This window comes from Felis catus, chromosome D4, assembly GCF_018350175.1.
Source record: "Felis catus isolate Fca126 chromosome D4, F.catus_Fca126_mat1.0, whole genome shotgun sequence".
In the NCBI taxonomy this organism is placed as follows: Eukaryota; Metazoa; Chordata; class Mammalia; order Carnivora; family Felidae; genus Felis; species Felis catus.
The window spans coordinates 80,746,313-80,770,734 of record NC_058380.1 but is presented as its reverse complement, the minus strand read 5'-3'; the positions used below and the strand labels follow the sequence as shown (position 1 = coordinate 80,770,734).

The 24,422-nt window shown below is 59.3% G+C and overlaps 1 protein-coding gene across 12 annotated transcripts in view; it reads right to left on the bottom strand.

The window, feature by feature from the left end:
• Positions 1–24,422, bottom strand: part of DAB2IP (DAB2 interacting protein) — a 187,855-nt gene that overhangs the window by 16,539 nt on the left and 146,894 nt on the right. For 9 of the 12 annotated variants that reach the window (XM_023242674.2, XM_023242677.2, XM_023242678.2 and 6 more), the window contains 7 exons: positions 10,844–10,997; positions 9,168–9,266; positions 7,794–8,348; positions 4,734–4,878; positions 4,499–4,643; positions 2,054–2,290; positions 214–415 (listed from right to left, as the gene is read on the bottom strand). In XM_023242674.2, coding sequence (XP_023098442.1) covers positions 214–415; positions 2,054–2,290; positions 4,499–4,643; positions 4,734–4,878; positions 7,794–8,348; positions 9,168–9,266; positions 10,844–10,997 — 1,537 coding nt within the window. Of the gene's footprint in view, positions 1–213; positions 416–2,053; positions 2,291–4,498; positions 4,644–4,733; positions 4,879–7,793; positions 8,349–9,167; positions 9,267–10,843; positions 10,998–16,285; positions 16,460–16,480; positions 16,741–23,503; positions 24,136–24,422 lie in introns of those variants that run through there. The other 3 variants (XM_023242681.2, XM_045043355.1, XM_023242682.2) reach the window with 3 other exon arrangements.

The window sequence follows — 24,422 nt, the reverse complement described above, 5'->3', positions numbered from 1 at the left end:
CTGGTGACTGAATGGGACACTGCCCATCAAGGGAAAGGGGCTCAGGGACCCTGAGGGCAATGCTCACAGGGCCTGGGCTGGAACCTGGGCTCTGGCACCCGGGCAGGCGAACACTTTGACCCCCACAGTTAGTCCAGAAGGAGGGGCAGCCCTGAGCTCTGCAGCCACCTCTGGCCCGGCTCTGTCCCCCCTGGAGCCCGTGGGGCCAGGCACCTGCTCCAGCTGGCTGACGGCCTCCCAGAGCAGCGAGTGCAGGCTGGAGAGCTCGCGGCCCAGGTCGATGTAGCCCTCGAAGCCGGCCGTGTTGGAGACGGTCTCGGGGTTGGAGATCTCCAGCAGGAAGCGCTGCATGTTGGTCCACTCGTGCTCCAGGAACTGGTTCATGAATGACATGTACTCCTCCTTGCTGCCAAACCTGGACAGAAAGCAGAGAGGGTAAGTGTCCCGGGGCCTGTCCAGGAGACCCCCCTTTGAGTCCCCCCGCCCCCACTGTGGCTGCCTCTCCCACCACTCACTCCACCAAGCCAACACATCTGCTCTGGCTCAGGGCCCTCGTTCCCGGCTAAGGCCAGAGACCCTTTCCCAGACCTCTCCTCACAGGACCAGAATGTTCTGTGGCCCTCACTCCCCATTCACTGCTGGTCAGTCTCCTTCCCTCTTTCTTCCAAGTTTCAATGGCTTGGTGTGCAGGTGACTTTTAATGCACACTTAGCGGGTCTCTCTGCTGAGCTTTCAGGCGTGTACACCCATGGGTACCTCCCCTGTCCTCAGCCTGGCCGAGTCTGGCCGACTCAGCGCTGTCACCTCAAACCCATGCCACGCTCCTGGGCTTCCTATCCTAAGTAGGGACACCGCTGTCCCCCAGAGAGCTCAGCCAGAAGCCTGGGGGTGGCCAGCTTCTCCCTCTTCCTCCCCACCCGGCTAGGCCTGCTGACTTTACCTTCCAATCACCCCCGACCTTAGCCGCTCCCCACCCCCCAATACTTCCACGGCGGTTTCTTCTGTGGGAGGGAGCCACAGCTATGCCCTCTGCCCTGTCTCTCTGCTGCCTGCTGTGCTCTCTCCAGCCCCCATTCCCCATGCTGTCAGGCTGACCAGTTCAGGACCCAGAACGGACGAGGGCCATCCTCCCTGTGGGGGACCCACTGCCCCACCTGAACTTCAAGATCCCGCTGTCCTCTTGGGTCTCGCACCCCCCTTCTCCGGGCCTGCCATGTAATGACTCGGGAATGCCACGGTGCCTCATCAAGCCAGCACACGGGCCTCCCGGGGCCTGCCCCGCCTCTGTTCCTGCTGCCTCTCCGTGAGCAGGTGACTGCCTCCCCACCTCCCCACCTCCCCGGTCCTGACACACAGCAGGGGGCGCATCTCCTAGGAGGGCAGGGCTGGGGCCTTCCTAGGAGGCCTGCGTCTCTATCACTGCTCCGCTGCTTCCTGCCCTCTCTCCCTGATCAAATGTGGGTCCAGGAGGCTGGAACCAGATGTGACTCAGAGCCCAGCACAGAGAAGGCTTGCAGCACGGCTCTGTCCACACTGTGAATGAGCCCTTCCGTTTCCACCCACTCGCTCTAGGGTACAGTCGAGAACACTGAAGCGCCTTATAAGCAAAGACATTCTTCACAGCATCAAACAAGGACAGTCTGAAACAACCTGAGAGCCCAACCACGCAGGACGGGTTAAGGAAATATGGGCCATTCTCCCTTGAAGGCATGTTAGTCATTCATCGCAAAATGAGGCTTATGAATGTTAAGTACACGGGATAATCCTTATGATAAAAATGTTAGTTCAAAAAGCAGAAGGAAAAAATATCTCCTTTTCTCACCTTTGAAAATTAAGGAAACATACCCAAATGCCATGTACTTTTTGTAGGGGGAGGATGGGAGGTGGAGATCTGATTTTGAAAGAAGGGGAGGGGAAGAGCTGAGGAGGACAGGGACAGAAGCAGGGCCTGCCGTGCGGCCCCACCCCAGGGCAGACACACCCACGGCCTGTCCCCAGGGCTCCAGCGGATGCCCACGCCTGGACCCTGGCTGTCCGGGCTCACGGCACTCACTTGGCGAAGTTGGCCAGGTTCTGGGTAACCTTGGCGATGAGGGTGAGGGTGCGGGCAGTGCGGTCATCGGGGTACTCCTGCAGCAGGTTGAAGAGTGAGGGCGACATGATGGCAGGGCAGAGGAAGCGCAGAAACAGGGAGGCGCTGATGAGTCGCTCGCTGATGTCAGGCCGGCCACGGCTGCTGCACTCCTGTCGCCATGAGGCAAATACCTCTTTCAGCTCCCGTGGGAAGACACTGGAGGGACAGAGGAAGGTGGGCCAGTCATCGGGCAGGGGGCTAGGGCAGGAGGGTGCAGAGCAGGGACCTGGTGCTGGGTCTGATGGAGCCCTGGATTCCAACGCCTCCACCGTGATGGCCTGTGAGCTACTGAGCACAGGACTGCAGCACGGCAGTGAGGGCAAAGGGAGAGCCTGGCCCAGGGAGCAGGGACACAGAACCCCAGGCAAGGCCGTGGGCTCTCTACAAAGGGGCCGAGAGGGGATGGGCGCAGGCACACAGGAGCCAGGTCTCGGTCCCAACGAGATTCGACGGCAATGGCCAGCTCCTGGGCCTGCCCCGGGGCTCCACCCTCTGTCCCAGACACCAGGCACGAGATCTCGGGGAGAGTGAGGAAAACACGACTGGAAGACCACTGCCCCTTGGATGCCATCACTGGCTGCTGAGACTCACTCCCTTTGCTTGAATATTATAGGAATCAGACATTTTCAGAAGAGCTCCAAATGATCAAGATGGCAACAGGCTAATCACAGGATGAGAACACAGCTCCCGCTTTCTAGGTGGGAAGGGAAATGGAGGAAGTGACCTCCCCAGGGGGGCCCAGTGAAGGTGGGCAGGGTTGCCAGCACCCCACTGGGGGCTCTCTCTACCGGGCACCCACAGCCTGCTGCAGTCAGGTCCCACTGGCCAATCTTTATGTGGTTTTCCTATCTTTTCACCCTGACAGACATGCCTCCCACCCTGGGGCAGGCCAGGCCCCAGCACTCTTTGGACTCTATGCCTGGCTCTGCCACAGACTCAGGGTGCTCTGAGCAAGTGCCTGGCCCTCCCTGAACTTCATTCAGTCCCCTCATCCTTACACTAAGAACAAGGCCGGCCCTGCCACGTTCACAGGACCATCTCAAGTCCATCAGAAGCCTCGATCAACTCCAAAGGCTTTTGCCCAACAAGCCCAGCACCTGCTCAGCAGGCTCTCTGCAGTGAAACAAGAACATGCTACAGACACAGTGACAGAGGAGCAGAGGAGGACACGACCTTAAGCCCTGACCCTCAAACTGCCTGGCACAGGACTGGGCAGGGGGCAGGTGCTGAGCGATGACATCTATCGATGGCCTTGTCCAGGACAGAAAGATGCCTCTGGGCCTCGGACAAATATCAGAAAGAGGAAATGGAAAATGGCTGTCTATGGATATGTTTCCCTGTGTCCCACGCCCAGTCTGCCCTGGGAACCGGGTAAAAGCACAGCCCAGCCCAAGGATGGGAAGTATGTTCCCAAAGAGTTCAAGGCTGTGCCTCTACCCCAGGCCAGGGGTCATTTCTGGCCCAGCCCGAGCGGCCAGGATGGACCTAGGTGAGCACCTTGTGCAGGCCAGGGGCAGAGGGACCTGGTAGAAGGACATCCACTCTACGCGCTCTGGCTATTCCCTCTGTCCCCTTCCCAAGGCTGCTGCTAACCTAGCAGGCCTGTCTCTGCCTGTTTTTTGGGAGTAGCAAACCATTCCCGGGCCTTCCTGGGTCCAGCCCTGAGCCGGGGGAATCTGTCTGTCCCCAGGGTGCTCCAGGTACGTGTAGGAAATGGATCTGGACACAGGCACAGTCCCACTCTGATGGGATCAGAGCTGTGACAGCGGGTGCCGGGAGGGATGAGACAACCGCGTCTGATACCATGACGGGCGGTGACAGAGGGAAGCAGGCACAAGGCCTTGAAGCAGGAAGGGAGGGAGCGTGTGGAGGTGAGGTGTGGGGTGAGGGAGACCCTGCCAAAGAAAGGAGTGAGGTATGGTAGGTGCAGGAGGGTGTCACCCCTGTGGACAGCTGAGGGGTCTCACCTGAAGCTGTCCACCTGCCCCACGAGGGTACCTGAGCAGGGCCGTCGGCCTCGCTCCTAGTGCTGCAGCTCCAGCATCAACGACAGTGCCCGGCACACGGAGGGTGCCCGCTAAGAAGCGTGGAAATGCACTGCCGCGTCCTGCATATGTTCTGGGACGCTCCCTTACATGCGTGAGCCCACAAAGGACCAGGACGGGGCCCGGCAGCCCATCAAGACTCCACTGGGCCAGGCAGGGTGTGTCATTGTGCCCTCCCTGCGAAACCTCTGCTCTGCCATTTAGAAGTCGGGAAGATGGAGCCTAAGGGCCTTGCCGAGCACACGCACACGCATACTAGCACGGCATCCTGCATGCAGGAAGGGAAAGACACAGGGGTGGGGGCCCGGGAGGCACTGACCAGTAGGAGTTGATGATCTTGCAGAAGGCTAGCTCGCAGCACATCTTGAGGTTGCCCTGGTGCTCGGGGAGGTCGGCGGCCGAGCACTTGCTCGGGTCCACTTCGCAGTTCTCATCCGACTCGTACAGAGCTTTGATGAACTCACCTGGGGCCAGGAGGGCAGGGAGAGGGAGTGAGGGCCTGGCAGGCACAGCCCATGCCCTGCCCACCTGCCGGCCCCACGCCCCACCCCTACCTAGTGCATCTTGCAGGTACTTCTGGCCCACCAGCTTGAGGTACTCCTCGATGGCCTTGGTGGCCAGCGTGTTCTCCCGGAAGATAAGGTGCTCATTGTCCCCACAGCGGTCCACCTCTGACATCATCAGGTCCGTCAGGAAGTCCTGGGGAGGCAGGAGGTGAGGAGAATGGACATGAGCAGGCCTGCAAGTAGGACCCTAAGATCCCAGACCTGCTCCCCAGCCAGAAGTGCCTTCTTCTCAAGGCTGCTCCACTGCCACGCTGCTGGTGCCCACCCTGGGGGGGGCTGCTGGGGGTGCACACAAGGCAGCCTGTGCAGGGGAGATGCCTACAGTTGGTGAGAGCTGGGTCTAGGAATAGGGAAGGCAGGCCTGGGCAAGAGCACGCAGAGCCATGAGCCAACTGCACCATGGTCAGGTCCGCTGGACTCAAACCCTGTTCAGCCCTGACCAGGCCTGGCCAGGTCTCCCTTCCCATCACCAACAGCACCGAAGAGGACAGACAGGCCACCCTCCCTCTGTCATACAAGCAGCTGCCACTATCTACCCACCCGTTACTCTGAGGGGGTCTCCCACCCCAGAAGACGTGTTCTATGCAGCCCCACAGTGAGGAGCTGTCCAGATGCCCTAAGGCAGTGCGCCAGGGCCCAGATGGCGAGAACACAGCCCTCAGCTTAGGTGGGAAGGCGGCCCCTCACTGCTGTGGGTCCCAGACTTTCTGGAAGGCAGCTGTGAAACTGGTGAGCCTGTGGGTCCTGTACACAGTGTCACGGGAAGACCCTGGGAGGAGCCTGAGCCCACGCATGCCCTCCTGACTGCAGAGATGTGGGCAGTGTGAACCTGCCTCTCTCAGGAGCCCCTGCCTCCTCATGCCCTCAGCCAACCCTGTGACCTGGGGGAGGGAAAGAAGACAGGCAGGGAATCAGAGACCCGGGGTAGGGGGGAGGTGACGAGGCGGCAAGGAGGCCGGTGTGGGCCAGGGTTTCTGGGGCTCTGGAAATTTCTCACTCCATTATGTACAACTTTGGGCCCTCTGAAATTGAAAGTGGACCTTAGACTACAGAATTGAGTTCTAGGCCCAGGAGACCTACTGGCCAATGGAGAAAGGGTGGGGGCTGGGGGAGGGAGTGGCCACTGCCTCTCTGGGAACCACACAGCCTGAGGACCCCTTCGTGCCCTACAGGCAACCCAGAGAGCCCCTTTCTCTGAACACACAGAGCAGAGGCAAGTACTGCATGGAGCCTGGTGGCTCCACAGGGCTTCTAAACACCTGGGATGGGTGCCAGGCCCAGGCTGGGATGAGTAGGAGCTCTCTTTAGAGCTAAAACCCAACGAGGCATGGAACAGGAAAGTGACCTGCCTGAGCCCACCCAGCTATCAGGGCCGGATCTGCCTCTTGTCACATTGAAAGGAGTGGGGATGATGGGGAGAAGGCCCGGGAACCCAAGGACAGGGACTCTGAAAAGCCACAGCCCAGGAAAGCAGAGTCCAGGGAGCGGGCAGGAATGTGCTGAGATACCCGCTCACACAAACCTCACCTTGGGACTTCGGGGCCCTTGTCAGACGCTCTGCTTCTCACCAAGAATGTCCCTTTGGTTCCCAAGTGTTCAGATAGAAGGGGCTCATAAGCACATGGCCCTAGCACATGAGTTACTTTCTATCCTTCTGCCTATTGATCCCCCAAGGCCCACTGAGGCGGCTGGAGCCTGGCTTCCAACTCCCTCCACAAAGCACCGTGAGCCCCGAGAACAAAGGTCACTGCAGATGGGAGCCGGCTTTCCAGGCTAGCCCAGCCCTTGGGGGACAAGTACTGAAGGAATAGACACAGCAGCAGAAGAGGTCTCCCTCGCTCCCTCTCTGGGGGCCAGGGACTCCCTCAGTTCACTCAGTTTCCCAGCAACCCCCAACACTGACCAGGAAATTAAGGATAGTATAGCCAGAGCTGGTCCAGCCTAGTCAGGTGTGCAGCTGGGGGTGGGTAGAAGACAATGAGGCCTCCCTCCCCTCATGGAAAGCACACTCAGGAAGTCCCTTTCCTTGAAGGACAGCATGAGTCCAACAGGCAGGGGGGCTCTGGAGGCCTGAGGAGGGCCACAGACTTCCGGGAACAGAAAAGAGGATAAGGGGCCCTAATGGAGTCATGTGTCTGGGTCCCCAGCCTGTGTCTCCCCTGTCCTGAGATTGTGAGGGCTCAGGACCCTGACACACGGCGGTCCCTCGTCTCCATCACAGGCTACTTGGTCCTCAAACCACACCATGTCCAGAGGGCAGAGGCCCAGTTCCTTCTTTCTTGTCTTAAATGTAGGTAAGAGATTCATCTTTTATTCTCCTAGGACACAGGCCAGCATGCAAGGCCTTCTGCGATGTCCAGTCCTTCTCCACTGCATCCCCTTCAGGCAGCTCCCACCAGGAGGGGACGGGGGGGAGCCTTCCTGAAGGAGCCTGTCTCCAGAACTAGGTGGGAGGGACTGAAGCATGGCCTGGAAGATAAAAAGAGGTGGGCAGAAGCCCTCCAGGAGGGCTTGCCCAGATGGCTACGGGACAATCCCTGTTCTGGAGGCCATGGGACCGGGGATGGCTGTCACCACAGCCGGCTGGTTGCTGCGTGGAGGCAATACACTGCGCTCTGTGTGCGAGTCTGTGTGTCTGACGTGTGAGGGCTGCGACAGGTGGTCACTTGTGGGGATGTCAACTGAACTCTGTCTCACTGGACGTGTGTCTTGAGAGGCTGGTTCCCCTCAAGCCTTAGACGCCAGCCCTTGGGTGCAGCGGGAAGGTTCCTAAAACCCACTTCCTCACTGTAAGCCACAACCCCACCCGTCGGCTCCATATGTGTGTCAGCGATCGGCTCCAACCACGAGGAGGAACAAGAACCCCCCGCGGCAACTCTATGACACAACTCTTGGGTTTAGGGAGCCCACCTGGCTGCGACGGGTGCTTCTGTTAGAGCCGAAATCACGGACTCGGACACGGGGGGGCAGCAGATAACCTAGTGCGCATCCCAGGCCTCTGCATGGGGCCACACAGCGTGGGGGACCCACCTGCGCCCACACACGCACCTTCACCTTGCCCGTGCTCTGCAGGATGTGCACCAGGGCTGATGCCATCTCCTCCTTGGTCTTGGCGCTGAGGATGGGCTCGAGGGCTGCACAGAGCCCCAGGTAGTGGTTGGTGATGTGCTCGGCAAACTCCTTGTACATCTCCATGGGCAGGATGGTGACGGTCTGGTAGCGAGCCTTGATGCGGATCATGGGCCCGGGGCCCTTGCCGCCCTTGGGGTTGGGCGTCACCACCGGGTACCACTTCTCCACGAACTGCCGCCCAGCCACCGAGGCGGCAGGCAGGCTCACCAGGCCCAGGTAACTGTTGCGCTCCTTCTTCTTCTTCTTGTCAGTCTCCCGGTACAGGTGGACGGTGACGGTGCGCAGAGGCGGAAGGTTGTGGAACTCAAAGTGCTCGCCCCAGAAGACATTGTCCGTCTTGAGCTTGCCCGTGGTGCGGGCGTAGAGCACGTCGTCCAGGCACAGCTCACACAGATACTTCTTCTTGGCCGGCAGGTCCTTGGCCTCGATCACCCACAGCTTTAGGATGTGCTCCACACGCCGGCTGTTGTCCTGCACGTGCACAAAGGGGCCTCGGTCACCAGGGGCGCAGGGAGAGCTTTCAGACACAGGAGGGGCCCAAGCCCGACACAGGACAGGGGTGAGGCAGGGACAGCTCGGAGCCTGGCGGACAAGGGGCTGGATCCCTGCACTGTCTTGTACGAGCCCACTGACCTTAGGCACATGACTTAACTAAGCCTTGGTTCCCTCTCCTGTGAAACAGGAATGAAACAGAGTAACAGATCGAGTAGGAGGTTCGTACAGTGCCTGGCACATAGCAGGTGACTGCGCCATTTACCAGCTCTTCTGGAGTTTGCTGGTCTGTAACGTCACTTAGGAGGTGGCCACTGCTAAGGCCCCTTCCGTAGTGAGGTCATGGTGACCAGGGCTCAGCCCAGCCCCAAAGGCAGCCACAGAAGCAGATGATTATAGGAGGGGATCCAGGGACCTGACGGGGGCGGCTTGGGGGCACACCTGCCTAGGTCAGTGGTGCTCCCCTGAAGGGGACAGATGTCTAAGCTGGAACTGGATGCGTAGGGAATCAGCCTGGGGAAAGGGGGACACCCAGGCAGCAGAATGCCAGCACTCAAGTCCCCAGCAGCCCGATGCTCAGTTCTCTGGCCCAGCCTCTTTAGCATGTGGCTCGAGTCAGTCTGGCCAACTGGAGCTCCTCCCTCAGAGCCCGGCACCTACTGCTCACCTGGGTGCTGCCTCCACCCCCCATCACAGCCCACATCGGAGATCCCTGCCTCTCCCCTCCTGTCAGCGTCTAGGTCCACTCTGGGTCCAGCCTCAGTCCACCCTACTTGGGCACTGGGGACACAGGCTTACCTTGTTGGGGTGTACCGCTCGCCGAAGGTTCTCCATCCACTTATCCCGCTCGGCTGCCGATCGGCAGGAGAAGCACTTGCTTCCTGATGACGTGGTCACCTGTGAGAGACAGGCAGGACCGTGTCACAGGGGAGGGGAACACAGTAAGGCTGGTACGACGGAAGACCTCTGGGCCCTGGGCGGGTGGACTACGGCCACCAGGTCTGAGCCACAGCCACAGGGCAGCTCACCCAATGACCACGTTTGCAGGTGACCCAAGGTCCCAGAGCAAGTCAACAGCAGGACAGCGGAGCCCTGCGCCAGTCGGTGCCTGGTCCCCACTCCCCACCCCTGCCTCAGTGTCCTCGTCCACAGGAGAGCATCTTTCTGGCTCCAACCTCACTCTCCCAGAGATGGGGAGAGAAGGTGTGGGCCCCCTGCCCGGGTCAGAGGGCAGTGCTCAACTCGGACCTCCCCCCTACAGGTAAAGCCACAGGCACCGGGGAGACAGATACAAAGGATCACCTCAGTCCTTAGCGGCTACCTCTGACAGTTCTCTTTAGCCAAGTGGCTAAACTTGGTCACAGAAACTTAACATTTGGGGGACAACACTGGAGAAATAAAAATTGCACTGTCTAGATGTGCTGGGCCCTGGGGTCCTCCTGTCTGAAACCCTTACCCTCCTCCCCAGACTCCTGCTCCTCCTTCAGTCCCATCCAGGTCAGGGGGCCCGACCCAAACTGCTCCCACTCTGTTCCTGCTGTCCCCTGCTGTCCCGGCTTTGTGGGGGAAACCAGACTCCTCACCCGGCTGTTCAGGCACCCCCTGCTGTGGACAAGCGGGCAGGCACCATCTTCAGCCTGTCCCAGACAAAGAAGTCAGAGCCCGGCCGGTCCAGGCGTCTTGAACCAGAAACGGCCCCAGAGGCCCAGAGCGTGGGGGCAGGTGCGCCAGGCACCACTCCGCCTCTTCCCCGGGGCCAGGGGGGCCCCGGAGGTTGTCCCTGAGTAGCTGATTTCCAACACCAGGCGAATTCATTCCTCTATCAGAGAGCTCCCCTAATTATGCAAGACAGTTGGGGGTGGGAAGCTTCCCAGAAACAGAGGTGGGAAGAGAATATGAATAATTGGAGAAGCAATTAGGAACTCCCAGGAACACCTGCAACATTAGCTACCATGGTCTTGGTTTGGCCTCAGGCTTTTGTGTGGCTGCTGACATCGTCCTGCCCACTCTGGGCCTCAGATTCCCCATCTACGGTGAGGGGGCCCGGCACAGGTTGGGTGGCTGTCCCCCTGCTCTCAAACTTGGGTCACAGAAAGCTAGGGCAGGAAAGGTCCTGGCTCTCATTATTCAGAAGGGGAGACAGGCCCAAAAAAGGGGTACTCTCTCCTACCCCACATTGCATTTGAGGGGTTTCTAAGGAGGAGTGAGCAGGCTCTGGGGGCTTAAGCAATTCTATACAGGCCTTCACTCCCTTCACCCACTGGGGCCTCATGCCCTTGCACATGGGAGACAGTGCCGGGCTGCGTACAAAGAGCCCACGGAGCGGGAACAGAGCACCCCATTTCCCAGCTCCACCCGGTCTCTTAGGAGCCAAAAGCGCTGGGCAGATTTCAGCCTGGCCCCAAAGAGCCTGGCCTTCACCGAGGCCACAGAGCGACACCAGCGCCCCACCTCGCTCCTGCAGTGGGACCCACCTCGAAGCAGTAGTCCTGGCCCAGGATGCTGCTGTGCACCGGCTTGATGACCACCTCCTCCTCCATGCTGAGGTCCAGCGCCTCTACCGCGCTGCTGGGGCTGAGCAGGGACTCGTGGGAGCGAGACTCCTTCAGCCTGGGCATCAGATGGGACCTGGGGGTGGGCGGTTCTTGTGTCAGGCCCAGCCTGCTGCTCCCCTCCCTTCCCCCTTCCCCCTTCCCCGGGGGGCCTGCCCAGACCTCCCAGCTGGAGGCAGTCACTCCTCCAGGGAAGGGGGCACCACAGCGCTGGAGTCACAGACACCCGCCAGGCCCTCTTGCCCACGGTGGGACTCCGGGAGAGTGGCTCAGCCTAAGGGAGCAGGTGCCGGAGGATCAGGCCACCACTCAGGAGCCGAATGTCAGCACCGAGTGCTGGGGTAGGGTCCTGGCCTTGGAGACCCACGGGACCCACGCAACCTTCTCTACCTCCTCTCCTCGGCCCTGGTCTCCCTCCAAGGCCAAAGTAGTCACCCATTTGTCTAGAAAGTCACCGTCAACAAAGCTCTTTCTCACACATCATCCCACTCCCCCCACCAGTCCCACTCAGGGCAGGAGAGCCACGGGGACATCCGCTGTTCCTACCTTACAGAGGAGGACCTGGGGCTCAAACGGGAAAGAATACCACAGTCTCCATACAGAACCTGAGACACTGAGACTCAGACAGGGTCCATGTCCCGGAGCTCAGGGGCCCAGGCCAGGCTCAGTGGGCTCGACACAGGCACAAAGAGCAGAGATAGTTGACATCATCTGGTGCCCAGAAGGAGCCCAGACTAGGACGGACTCTGACAGACCCGGCCTTGGACCTGGGCCCACTGCTCACTTGCTGTTCCCCTCTCTGAGCCTCAGTTTCCTCAGTACATCACATGGAAGGTACCTCAGATGGCACCCGCACCAGGGCTTGGTAGAGTCCGTCCGAGAGGCCAATGTCCCTTCCAGAGCCAACGGCACACGGCAGTGTCCCACCAAAGCCCCCTCCCACAGCTGTGGCCTTAGGACCAGCAGGCCTGCTGAGCCCTTCCTGGCATGGAAGCCGGGCAGGTCTTGCCCCTACCCCTGTCCACAGCGCAAACCCCTGGGGGGCTTGGCCCACCCAGACCTCCTTCCCCCAGCACCCTCTGCCTCTCAGCTCCTGGCCTCCAACGGCTCAAAGCTCAAGCCATCATTCTCTCCCTGTCTCACCAAAGACCCTACCTCAGGACAGGAAGGCCCGGCAGAATCACCAAACACTTCCTGCGGAGCACAAACCCGGTAGCCCGTATCTCCGTGACCACTGGAGGTAAGCCACTGGGGTAAGCCCCGCTATGTGGGGGCTTAGGAATTCAGAGATGAGCTGGACGGATCCTGCCCAGAGGCCCCCACAGGCTGCGAGAGGCCACCGTCCACACCCCAGACTCGAGGTGCCCATGGCAACAGACCTCTCTAAGATGGGAGTTCTGTGCTAGGCACTGCAGAGGAGTCAGAGCCAGAACTGGGACCCCAGCCCACAGGGACCCCACAGCCTGACCCAAGAGGCCCAGTCAGCCCCGCCCACCCCCCCCCCCCCCCCGTGCCTAGAATGAAGCTGGCACAGGGCAAGGCTCAGGTCCCTCAAGCTGAACTGACGCATTCAGGTAGGACTCCTGAGAGCTTGAGGGGAGTGGCCGGACCAGAGGGAAGCTGTGAGGCAGGCTGAGGTCAGGTTAGAGCCCAGCCAAACCCTCACTCACGTGTGGAACTCGGTGAGGCCCGAGCCTTTCGGCACGCCAGCGACACCGCCTCCGCTCCTCCAGCTCTCTCTCTCTGGAGGCAGCCCTCACAAACCTGCACTGTGGACTCAGTTCTGGGTGCTAACAGAGCTCCCCAGGCCCTGCTCCAGTGGCCTATTCACCCCCATCATAGCACTGACCTAGGCGGGGGGTGGGCCTGTAGTCCCCTCAGCTGCAAGATTCTACCTCGGGCCGCCCCCCACGCAAGGCAAACTCCAGGCCTCCCTCCTAGGATAGGGCTTCATACCCCAGTGCAAGAGATGCCCTGCCCCAGGTGCTGGAAAAGCCACCCTGCCTAGGAAGGGCTGGGAACCACAGCACCCTAGGCTTGCTGGCAGGCTGGGACCAGGCTGTTTGCCGGCCCAGCCTGGAAATCCCTGCCGGGTAAGGATGCTGGGAAGGCAGAGTAGGGACCCAGGATGTACAGAGGGAGGAGCTGGTGTCCTAGGGGGCTAGGGCCCCCTCTCGCCTGAACAAGGTGGCTGGGGAGAGGAAAGGAAGGCATGGTTCAGTAGACTGGCTCTGCCCAGGGAGAGCCAAAGCGGCCCTGGGTCTACAGCCCAGGAGCCCAGCAGGCCCAGCCCAGACCCCAAGCAGCCAGATCCTGGAGCCCACGGCTGCACAGCCCTCCTCTTTCTTCCCTACCACCCGGTTCCATAATCACACCCCAGCGGGCCCAGGCCTCCCTGGGAAGGTTCCTGGCTGAACAGAGGGCTATGGGGAAACTCACAGTAAAGGCATCCTGACTGTAGCTGGGCAGCTGTGACCCTCCCAACCTCCTGGGGGCTTCTCCAGGCTGGGGGACCCAGAACAGAGGCCGAACCCCTTGCACCCAAGTTCACTGGGAGGGGGAGTGGGGGCAGCTACTCCAAGGTCTGGCAGGCTATTTCTGCACCGTCTAGAGGGCCAAGCTCTAACTGCTGGCCTGTGGGATGGGGGCAGGGCCAGTGGGCCTGTGCTCCCTGATTCCCATGCAGACACGTATCCTTCCCGCTCGGCCTGGAGTCCGCCCGTTCCTCCTCTCTTCCCCACAAGGCTCCTGGCGAGAGAGAAAGGGGCACACGAGGTCCAGAGGGAGTTGTTCTTCTGTGACCCTGGCAGAGGTGAGTGTGCCCCTGGTGGTGGCTATAAGATGACCGGGTTTCGGGAAGGCAGAGTGGTCACTTGGTCACTTCCTCAACCCAAGAGGATCACCGAACGGCCTAAGAACCACCTCCTCCAGGAAACCAGCCTTGACCCAGGCCCACAGGACCCCCAAATACCCCCACACCAGCCCACCCCATCAATTACTCAAAGCAGGCCTTTACCACACCATTCTTTTGCCTCGTGTCAGCACTGGTAGGCCAGCATCTTGCTTACCTACAGCCTCTGCCTTCCCAGGCTGGGCAAAAGGTTCAATAAGGCAAGGAGGGAGGGTGGAGGGCACCGCAGACTTCCCAGGCCCTAAGGGGGCAGCAAGTAGGCAGGGACTCCCTACCCAGGAAGCTCAGGAAAAGGAGGTGATCAGGTGCTGGCCGCTGCCTCGCTCCCACTCTACTCCCAGGAGAGAAGGGCTCCACCCACAGGTACTTGCTTTTTCACTCTGCACAGGGCGCTCAGCTGCTCACTTTGGCATCCTTTTTACCAGGAATATTCATCTACTCATTTCCCAGAAAGGTAAGGGGTTCAGGAAGCAGCAGTTACCTGATGTGTCCAAAGCCCCTGCTAGAATGGGGCCCTGGTTGCTCTGGGAGCCCTGCCCACGGCTGCCTCATGTGGTGTGGGGGGTCTGGGGCCTGATGCCATTGTACACAGGGTCTCTGTGTCCCCCAACCCCTGCATCAGGTCCCTTCCTGTCACTCCCACTGCATGGCCTCCTCCTGTGCCCAGATCTGTGACCTCCTGTGGTCCCTGGAGACCAGAACCACCACACCAAGCAGGGCCAAAGGCCTTCCCACGTCTGCAGCCCAGGAGCGAGCTCATTCTCACAAACGACCCTGCCGGGCACACCACATGTCTACACTGGGCTCCATGCACCCGGCCCTCCTCACCAGGGCAGAGCTGGCACCCCTGGGCTGTGCCCACAGGAAACGTCACACATATCCCTTTGATGAATCCTCACAAGGCCGAGAGACAGATACTGAGTTCACCCCTACTTTACAGGGGAGAAACGAGAGGGCTCGAGAGGGCAGCCCCTCTCCACACCTCCCCCCCCTGGGGCCACTTCTTTATCCGAAAGAGGAGGGTGTTATTTCAAACAGAAATCAATAGTAATGAACATGCACTTAAAAGGTGCTGTAAAGAGGATTTTTCAGGGAGAGCCATCTCTCGGGCCTTGGAGTCCAGAAGACGGGTTTCTGGTCAGGACTGCATGGGATTCAATGCCAGCCCCGCTAGCCAGGGCCCACCTGCCTGTTCCACCTCACCCTGGGCTGCTCTTCTCGACTCCCACAGGCAGGCCTCCAGGCATATGCTGTCCCCTCATCCTAGCCGACCTTCAACTCTCGGCATCAGTGCACCCTCCTCCGTGAAGCCTTTCCGGACTCCTCAGAGACAGCAACCTTGTACGTGGTCCCAGAGCCTGAAAGTCATCAGGGATGCTGGGAAGGTCTCTTGTGACCCTCTTTCTGCCTGGCAGGGGGCTCCTAGTAGATAGGGCGGGGTCTGGCTCAGCACCAAGGCTCAGGGCCCTCGAGTTCCCAGACCAAAGTCCCAGTATCCCAGCAGCCAAGGTCAGTTAAGCTCCGGGAAGGAGGAGAAGTCAGCTGGGATGAGGACAATCCTCCCTAGTGACAAAGATGAACCCAGCTTTGGTCATCAGGGCAGCTGCCTGCTCACCCAGTACCTCTGAGAAATGCCCCTGCTCTGGCTTTGTCCAGGTATGGGGGGCTCCCTCCATGTCTCCCAAGACCAGGGGTCACTGTACCCTCCATGGCTGCACCCCCCTCCCCACTGTCCCATCCCTCCGAGACATCCCTGAGTCCTAGACACAACTGATTCTCTAGACTCTAAACAGACCCAGGGGATTAGAAGCCCTGGATCCCCTCCCCAACCAAGGCCAGTTGCTCGGGCCTTTACCTCCATCGCATGGAATCCTCATACTTCCTGGCAGGGGGATGGTGCCATGGTTCCCAGACCATCGATGAGACAGCCGAGGACACAGGGTAGGGAGACCTGCCCTGGACTCCTCGGCTCCAGAGAGCTATCTCGGCCAGGGCCCGGGGGGCAGTGCGGGAGGGCCTCCCCACTGGCCGCCTCCACCTAGACCACAGCGGCAGCTTTCCGCCGGACAGGCCCCTCTGCCGTGCCCTCACAGCCCAAAGAGAATCAAACCACAGTGCTCCAAGCTGGTGTTCAGCCCTCGCTGAGACGCCCCTCACACCACACCCAGACAAGTGACCTAGACTCTCCTCCCCAGCTGGTCCCTGCCCTGCCCTGCCCTGAACCCCTTCCCCCTCAGGGCCTTCGCCAGTACAGTTTCCAGAAGCCCCTACCGCCTCTCCCTGCACCCCTCTGCCTGCCGAAATCCTTGTTTCTCGGCTGTCAAAGCCCAGCCCGAATGCGGCCACCATCACCGTGCCGCTCCGGTCTCCCCGGGCCGACAAGGGCTCACACCCAGGCCACGTGGCTGAGCCCCGAGCCCCGTGCCACACCACTTGCCCACCTGTCTCCTCACCTAGCTGTCAGGACAACCACCAGGACTGAGGTACCGCACCCCAGAAAGACAGGGTGAGTGAGACTCGAGTGAGCCAAGTGAGACTCGAGCCCCGTCCGGCAGAGTCTAAGGCTGGCTCCATCGGTGCCCCCATCCCTTCTCCGTCACCCCCAGGCTGCCGAGCAGCCAAGGGCCACGGGCAGCGGACCTGCTCACCATGACCCACTCATTCCAGGTCCAGGAGGAAGAGCCAGGGGGGCTGGCGAGGGTGGGGCAGCCCCTGCCCAGGAAACGGGCGAGGGAGCCACTGTTGGGGATACAGCCAGGCCCCACGGCAGCTCATTGTGAGGGCTGGGGAGCAGGAACAAGAGGACATTGTCCCAGCTCCTGGGCCACTGCCTTATCTGATAGCCTTCCAGCCAGCCCACGAGCTGTTTTTCAACTCCAGCCTTTTTTTCTCTTCAAAGGTTACTGACACAGAAGTTTAGCAAATTCCCCATTATTTCAAGGAGGGAGGAGACCCACAAACAAAACCTTGCGATAATTAAAAAGCCCTATCTGACACAGGGAGGACGTTCTCAGCTACTGTGGGGTGGGGGGAGGGGGAACGGGGGGGGGGTGCGTGGGGAACTGAGAGGTTGTATAGCCTGGAAAATGAGAGGCTCAGAATCTCCTTCCAAATCTCAAAAGGGCAGAGAGAGCTGCCCTGCATGCCCCCACCAGAGGGCAAAGCCGGGCCCAGGAGAAGCCAATCGTAGCTCAGGCACAGCTGACCCCAAATGAGTCAAGCTGGTTTGGTTTTGGAGGAGTGAGCACCCTGTCTGTGGGAGTGTGCAAGCAGGAGCTGGGAGCCCCTTTAGACATGCTGCGGAGGGAACGCCTGCGCTGCTAGAGGGCTGCTGGGTAACAGGCCAGGTGCACAGGGAGGCAGTGGAGTAAGCCCCAGGGGCAGACACACATACCCTCCCCACCCACAGCTGGGAACAGGGAGGCGGGCAGGAGGGCCTGGTGTCACCAGTGCCCAGCCGTTCCTCAAAAACCACTCAGCCTTGATCATTTGTAAGTCATTCAACTCTCCAGCCCTCGGTTTCCCCATCTATAAGTGGGGAGAGTGGCATACATTCCTTACAGGACTGTTGTAAGGATCAAGTAGCAGTGCAGGGGAGGGGCGCCCGGGGGGCTCAATGGGTTAAGTGTCCGACTTCGGTTCAGGTCATGATCTTGCGGTTCATGGGTTCGAGCCCCACACTGGGCCCTGTGCTGACAGCTCAGAGCCTGGAGCCTGCTTGGGATTCTGTGTCTCCCTCTCTCTCTGCCCATCCCCCACTCACTCTGTCTGTCTGTCTGTCTGTCTGTCTCTCTGTCTCTCTCTCAAAAATAAACCTTAAAAAAAAAAAGATAGTGCAGGGGAGAGGCTCCAGAAAGCAGGGGTAAATAAATGCCAGCCGCTCATGACAGTTCCAGTCCTTCTGTCTGCTCTACACACTTGCCTCAGTAGGAACAGGGGGGCAGCTGTGAGCAAGGCCAAAGCTTCCGGGGTGGGTGATGCTGCTGACATTTGGGGTGATAAGGACCCCTCAGATCATTCTCTGTTCCTTTCCTCTGACCACTCAAGTCCCTCGCTTTCTCCATGCCTCAAGTCTTCCCCATCTGCAAAATGGGGACAAATTACATCTCCCCAAATGCTCTGGGATGCCTCAAAAAAAAAAAAAAAAAGCTCTTAATTTCTTGAAAGAAAGGAAAGGGTGGTCAGTATACCCTGCCGAGGGGGCCACTTTAGCCCCTTTGCCCATGACTCCTGAGCATAGCATTCCCCGACCCAATGTCCCACTCATGCTTGTGTGGTCCCCTGCCACTGCCCATGGCCACAACCAGGCCTGGAGGGGGTAAAAGTCCTGGCCAAGGTTGGTCTCAATGGAGGAGGTGCCCACCTGAGGGCTGGCAGGACCTGTGGACTCTGGAGTCATGTCAGAACATGCCAGGAAGTCCAGGGAGCTGTGCTGGAAGCCTCTGCCCAAAGCAGAAGGAGCCCGGTGCTGGAGCGCAGTCAGGGGGAGGACACCGCGTCCTGGGACACAAACAGGGCCACACCCCACCGGGAACATCCAGCAGAGCTCTCTCTCCCCAGGCCCAGCCTTGCCCCTCCGGCCTGGGAACTCACTGCTGAGAAGACCAGTGCTCACTCTGGCCCAGCTGGGGCCCCAGGGGAGGGGAGAAGAATGCAGCTGCCTGGTGGCTCCCATGGCCCAGGGGAGACAGAGCCTGTCCTTAAAAGGCAGGCAGGCAGGCTGCCTGCCCTGCCTGGGAAGCCTTCCTGGGATGACAGAGCCTGGAGGCACGGCCCCTCTCAGCCCAGCATTCTGTCAGTCCAAGGCAAGGGGGGGGGGGGGGGGGGGGGGGCGGGGCAGTCCTAGCAGTCACTAGATCTGGTGTGACCCTATCTGAGGGCTACACTGAGCCCTGGGCTGGCCGGTGCCTGGTCTCCAGCCTTCACCCTACCCCTGCAGCCCGTGCCTCCCCTCATACTGCAGGGCTGAGCTGGCAAAGGAGGGTCCACACCCTGACTACCAGGACAGGAGGATCGGACGGCTCATCACATGCTATGGCTACGGTGCAGTCCGAGGCCTGGCTCCCAGGAAGTGCCCCAGAGATGCCGATTTAATGATCGACACTGTGGCCACGTGCACTTAACAACCACTTGAGCACCTACTATGTGCCCAGCTGTGTGACAAGTATTCCTGCCAAGACGATGGCCTTCTCCCAACATGGCCCCGCACAAAAAGCAGACGGGGGGAGCCGGCACTCAAATAGGTCCGCAGAGCCCCAGCTCATGGAGTGACCTTTCCCATGCATACCCCGGTAAATCCAAGGACTTGATGAAGGAAGCTTTAAGACACCAGAGGCAACAGGCTAGGGATGTGGAGTGGCTTGGGCGGGTCACAGGGTCCAGAAGTGAGAGCTGGGATCCTAACGGCCACATCGCCCTCAGCTGGACAGTCCTGGTACCTACGTGATGCTGGGCCAGGCCCTCACTGAGAGGGAGACAGGAGGGCGGGGAACCTGGCCTGGGGGGCCTGGGCTCCTGTCTGCCCTTAACCTGCCTGTGACCTTGGGCCCCCCTTTCCCTTAAACCCACAGACTTGCCGCACAGCTCTGAACAAGCTCCCTCCTCTCTAGGCTACAGTTCCTCACCTGCTTCCAAGAGCGCCACAAAAGCCCCAACACATCAACTCTCCAAGAACATAAGGGACCGGATACTAAATACTACAACTCCTCCCACTGCTACCACAGCCACAGTACCTTCAGAGTGATACCTCACTGCTGCCTGCAGGTGACTTGGGGTCACGGTGCTTGGGAAGAGACCAGGGACGTGAGGAGTACTGGTTCTGGTCCCCTCGGTGTCCTGGCCACCCCCCACCCCCGCCATTTCCGGTGTGGTTCTGCAGCCCTAACGGAGTTTTCAAAAAGCATTCGGGAACACATTTACCTCCGCACATCTTACTTTCTTTTGGGGGGGGGGGGCTGGGGGGGCAAGGGGCATGCAGAGTGAGAAGAAACAAAAAACTTTCCATCTAATCCCCCAAGTCATCCTGCAGCCTGAATAATTTTGGGTTTTTAATCAATAGCTGTCAGACTTGTCAAATTACTTTGGGGACCGCAAAGCAGTTTTTAAACATTCATAAACCTCAGTAGAACAGCGAAGTGCCCTGAATTTTAAAAGAAGAGAATCTGAGCAACACTCATTGAATAGGATGAGATCTGGGCCAATCGAAAGTGAGTTGAGGCCCAAGCGCCCCTCCTGTTCCTGCTCCTGGTCCCCAGGAGAAACAGCCTAGAGCCTAGCCAGGGTGCTCAGAAAGATCCAGGGTGACACCCTCAAACCCTCGGCCTCCCTCATCCTCCCCCAGTAAAGCCCCCACTCCCAGCCCCAGGAGCACAGCACCCAAAGCTCTGACCCAGGCCTCAGGCGCTGACATGGCAGGCCCCAGAGGACCCGGACTGTACCCCGCGGCACACAGGTTGGCCCTGTGCTCGAATGCCCTTCCCACCTTCTCCACTTAGACGACTCTTGAGAATTGGTTCAAGGCCCTGGCAGAGGTGTTCCCTCCCCATGAGCTGAGTCTGTGCCTGTCTCCTTCTCACACATGTGAACACACCCATCCACCCCCTTGGTCCCGCAGATCACACAACTGAGTATGGGACTGGTTTCTGACCGGTTCCCCAACAACGCCCCCCTCCTGCCCCCCGCCCCAAGCAGCAACCATAAATACCTCCAACAGCTGCCTCCGGCCTTGGGGACTCATGACCCAAGCGGGTAAAGATGATGAAATTAAAAACAAATGAGCTGAAAACCAAGGACTTCCATCCCACAGAAGCCACTTCCCCTCTGGCTTATCTAATTCCTCTCAGCTCTCTACCTTCAGGAAGCCCTCCTAGGTTCAGCTGGCCCCGCCAAGGAATGTGAGGGAGGGGGCTGGGGGCGGGGCGCAGGCAGCATCTTCTCCCCTCTCATCCCCTCCCCCCACTACCCAAGCGCCATGCCATGTGGCCTTCTGTTCTGTGCAGGTTGTTCAGGTTAGGGTGACAAGGCGATGTGGGGACTATCCTTCCCCCATTCCTAGGCACCAAGTTTCCTGCCTCAACCTAGGACCAGCCATTTGTCACCACAGCCCCAGCTCCTGGCCCCATGCTGGTTGATGACCAGTCTAATGTAGTGAGGTCTCCTTCCTTACAAAGCTCCGTGACTTAGGTCTCCGTTTTTTCATCTGTGAAATGGGGATGACGCCACCTCTGACGTGCAGTAAGCCCTATGACCAGCCCCGGTTCTACCCTTCCCTGGGCACTCTGCCCCTTCCTATGCCCCCACTGCTGGTTTGAGTTAAGCCAGCGCCCCAGTATATAGCTACTGAGTGCCTCCAGTATGCCAACACGAGCCCGGGGACCTTGGGACCGCGGCTCCCTCTTCCTCCCAAAGGCCGCTATCTGGGTGTCCCAGCGGGTGGGACACCAGAGCTCTGCTTCCCAGACTGTAACTGGCAGGAAACAGCCAGGACCATTCAGCAGCAGCAACACAGCAGGAGAGGGCGGCTGCCAGCCACAGGCTCTCAGGCCACCAACAAAGGCAGGAACTCAAGATGTCAAAGACTGGGGTGTAGCTGCTGAGTTCCTCCTGCTCCTAGCGACCACGCATCAGAGCCACCTGTGGCGCTACAATGCCTGCCTCACCTGCGACACCCCACACCTGGGAAGGGCAGGAGGCAGCCAAAGGGTCTCCCAAATGTGGGCTTCTGATGCTCACGCAAGCGTGGCCACCTCAAGACTTTGCAGGGCTTCCAAGGCCAGACAACATGCCAGACGCTGAGATCCCACCATCTTTTCCCACCCGCACTGGCTGACTCTAGGATAAACTAGCCCAATATGTCACTTGCCACTTGGCCCACAGGTTTCCAACCAGTAACGCCATATACTTTATTTTTTCACGTAGGCTTCCACCCAACGTGGAGCCCAACGCACGGCTTGAATTCACAGCCCTGAGGTCAAGACCTGAGCTGAGATCAAGAGTCGGACACCTAACCAACGGAGCCACCCAGGCACCTCTGTCGTACGCTTTTATTTATTTATTTTTTTTCAACGTTTATTTATTTTTGGGACAGAGAGAGACAGAGCATGAACGGGGGAGGGGCAGAGAGAGAGGGAGACACAGAATCGGAAACAGGCTCCAGGCTCTGAGCCATCAGCCCAGAGCCTGACGCGGGGCTCGAACTCACCGACCGCGAGATCGTGACCTGGCTGAAGTCGGACGCTTAACCGACTGCGCCACCCAGGCGCCCCAGTCGTACGCTTTTAAATACAGCTTCCCAGGTAACTCTCAACCCAGCAGCACTGGGCTGCCCACTGATGCTTGGAATGCTCCCAGCAGCCAAGTTCTCTTTACCCATCAATCCTGGCTCAAAGACCACCACCTCCATGACACATGCCCCCGCAAAACTGACAACTCCCTCCAGGGTTTTGCCTCATGCACACCACCCACCCCCTCACACACTGGGAAGTGGAGGCTCGGAGGGGTCCAGCAGCTTGTCCCAGGTCACAGTTCACAGCCACCAGGGCAGGACTGGAGGCCTGGCAATTTGGGCTCTAGCTCCAAACTACCTTCACTGCTTGTCAAAACCTCAGGCTTTCACCAAAACTACAGAAATCATATGAGCACATGCAGCAACTTTCAAGGAACTTACAGAAACCCTGGGTCACCAGAACTATACACTGAGCCCTGCCTTTGTCACCTCCCGTGCGACCCTGGGTAGATCGTTTCCCCCATCTGGCAAATGGTGAGAAGGACACCTTGTTGGAAGGAGTCCGATCCACCACCGGCCTCCCGGTCGTGACAGCAAAGGTGGCTGGGACCAAGGGACGGGGAGACTTGTAACAAGCCAGGGACAGTGCTTAGCACTTCACAGCACTGGCTCCTTTATCCCTCGCGATCCCTCCACCAGACAGTTCATAACAAGCTGAATCCCTGCCTCCTCTGGAGACAGAGGTACTTCCCCAGGAAAGACTGCCACCTCACAGTACCCTGGCTCCCAACCGCTGTTTCAGATATGGAAGCCAGAGCTGAACACACCCCAGGCCCAGAACAGCCTTCCAGGTCTTCCACCGCCCCCAGCCTGCAGGCCCACGGATCAGGGAGCAGACACAGGCAGGGGGCGGGGGGGCGGAGGAGCCCGGCTCCGGGGTTGGGGGGCTGGGGTGGAGATGACATGGCCCCCCCAACCCCAGCCCGGCCCCACCCAGCCGGGCCCAGGGTGGGGCGATTCAGAGCAAAGGCCAAGATCCTCCGCTCAGAAAACTTTTCGGCCATTCCTAGCATTTCCCGGTTCTCAAAGAGGTTAGGCCCGAGATTTGACTGTGGGAAGAAGCACCGGACACTGGTGCTTTTAAAGACACCTCTCTTTAAAAAATAAAACCGGCAGCAACACTTCTCAGCTTTTCGCTTTTTGGCGGGGCTAATCTGTTTTCCACATTCTGGGTGGGCGGCACATGTCTACAGAGACACCATCACTGGAGAACAACGGAGTCCCCAAGATCGCTACCTGTGACAACTCCTCTCTGTCCAGCCTGCTCCCTCCCACCCATCTCACGTGGGTCTCCCTGGGCCCGGGACACTGGTCAGGGGCCCTGGGGCTGGCAGCTTCCCGCATTCCAACCTCCGCTCAGGCCGATCAGGACAATCAGGCCACTCACCATCCCTCAGCACAGCCACCAGGATCACCAGGATCACCAGGATCGCCAAGCCGGGGGAAACCAAGGGCCACGCCAGCCACCGGTCTGCCCGCCGTCCCCCACCGGGCCCAGCCAGTCCAACTGCGCTCTGGTCCTAGACATACCACTCCAGCTCTGTCCGCTGGGACTAATCACTGCTAGTTAAACAAAGGCTAAGTTCCAACTCTCTGTAATGTGCTTTTAAAGGGCCAGTGTCCCACTCGGGGCTGCCGGGGACTTAAAGGCACAGATCCCTTTTTCGGTACAGGAAACCAAGACCGCAAAAACCAAAAAAACTCCCCCAAAGTCATGACCAGAATGGAGGCCTTGGGCTTCTCAGGAAGATCTAGACAAAATGCACAATACTAAAAATCCAAATTTCACCTGAAAAATCCCCAAAACCCCAAAACGCGGTTGCATCTGCAGAATTAAGAGCAGACACCGCAGCCACAATTCTTAGGCACTCACTATGCGCCAGACACAGCGCTTCACACCTCATAGCACTGTCCCAGGATTCCACACAGCCACTCCACAGACAAGCATTCCCTGGACCCCATCGAGGAAGCTGCAGCAAAGCCGGTGAGCCCAGGCAAAGCCAGGCTTCCTGCTCCCACCTGGCCCCTCCGGAGGGAGGCCCGCTTTCCCCACCCCGGCCCTTAGGTCCCACCTGTTCCATACCCACTAGCATCTTTCCTTCGTGGGTAAAATGTAGGGGTTACATGGGGACTCACTTGTTGCAGCTGCCCAACCACTGGGCTTTCTGTCTGGGCCTCAGAACCCTGTGAAGCCAGTTGTATTGTTTCCCTTCTTACAGATGAAAAGACTGGAAATCATGCCTGGACACAACACGGCAGGAGATAGACAAACGCTGGGTAAGGGTGAAATACAGAAAAAGGAGAGA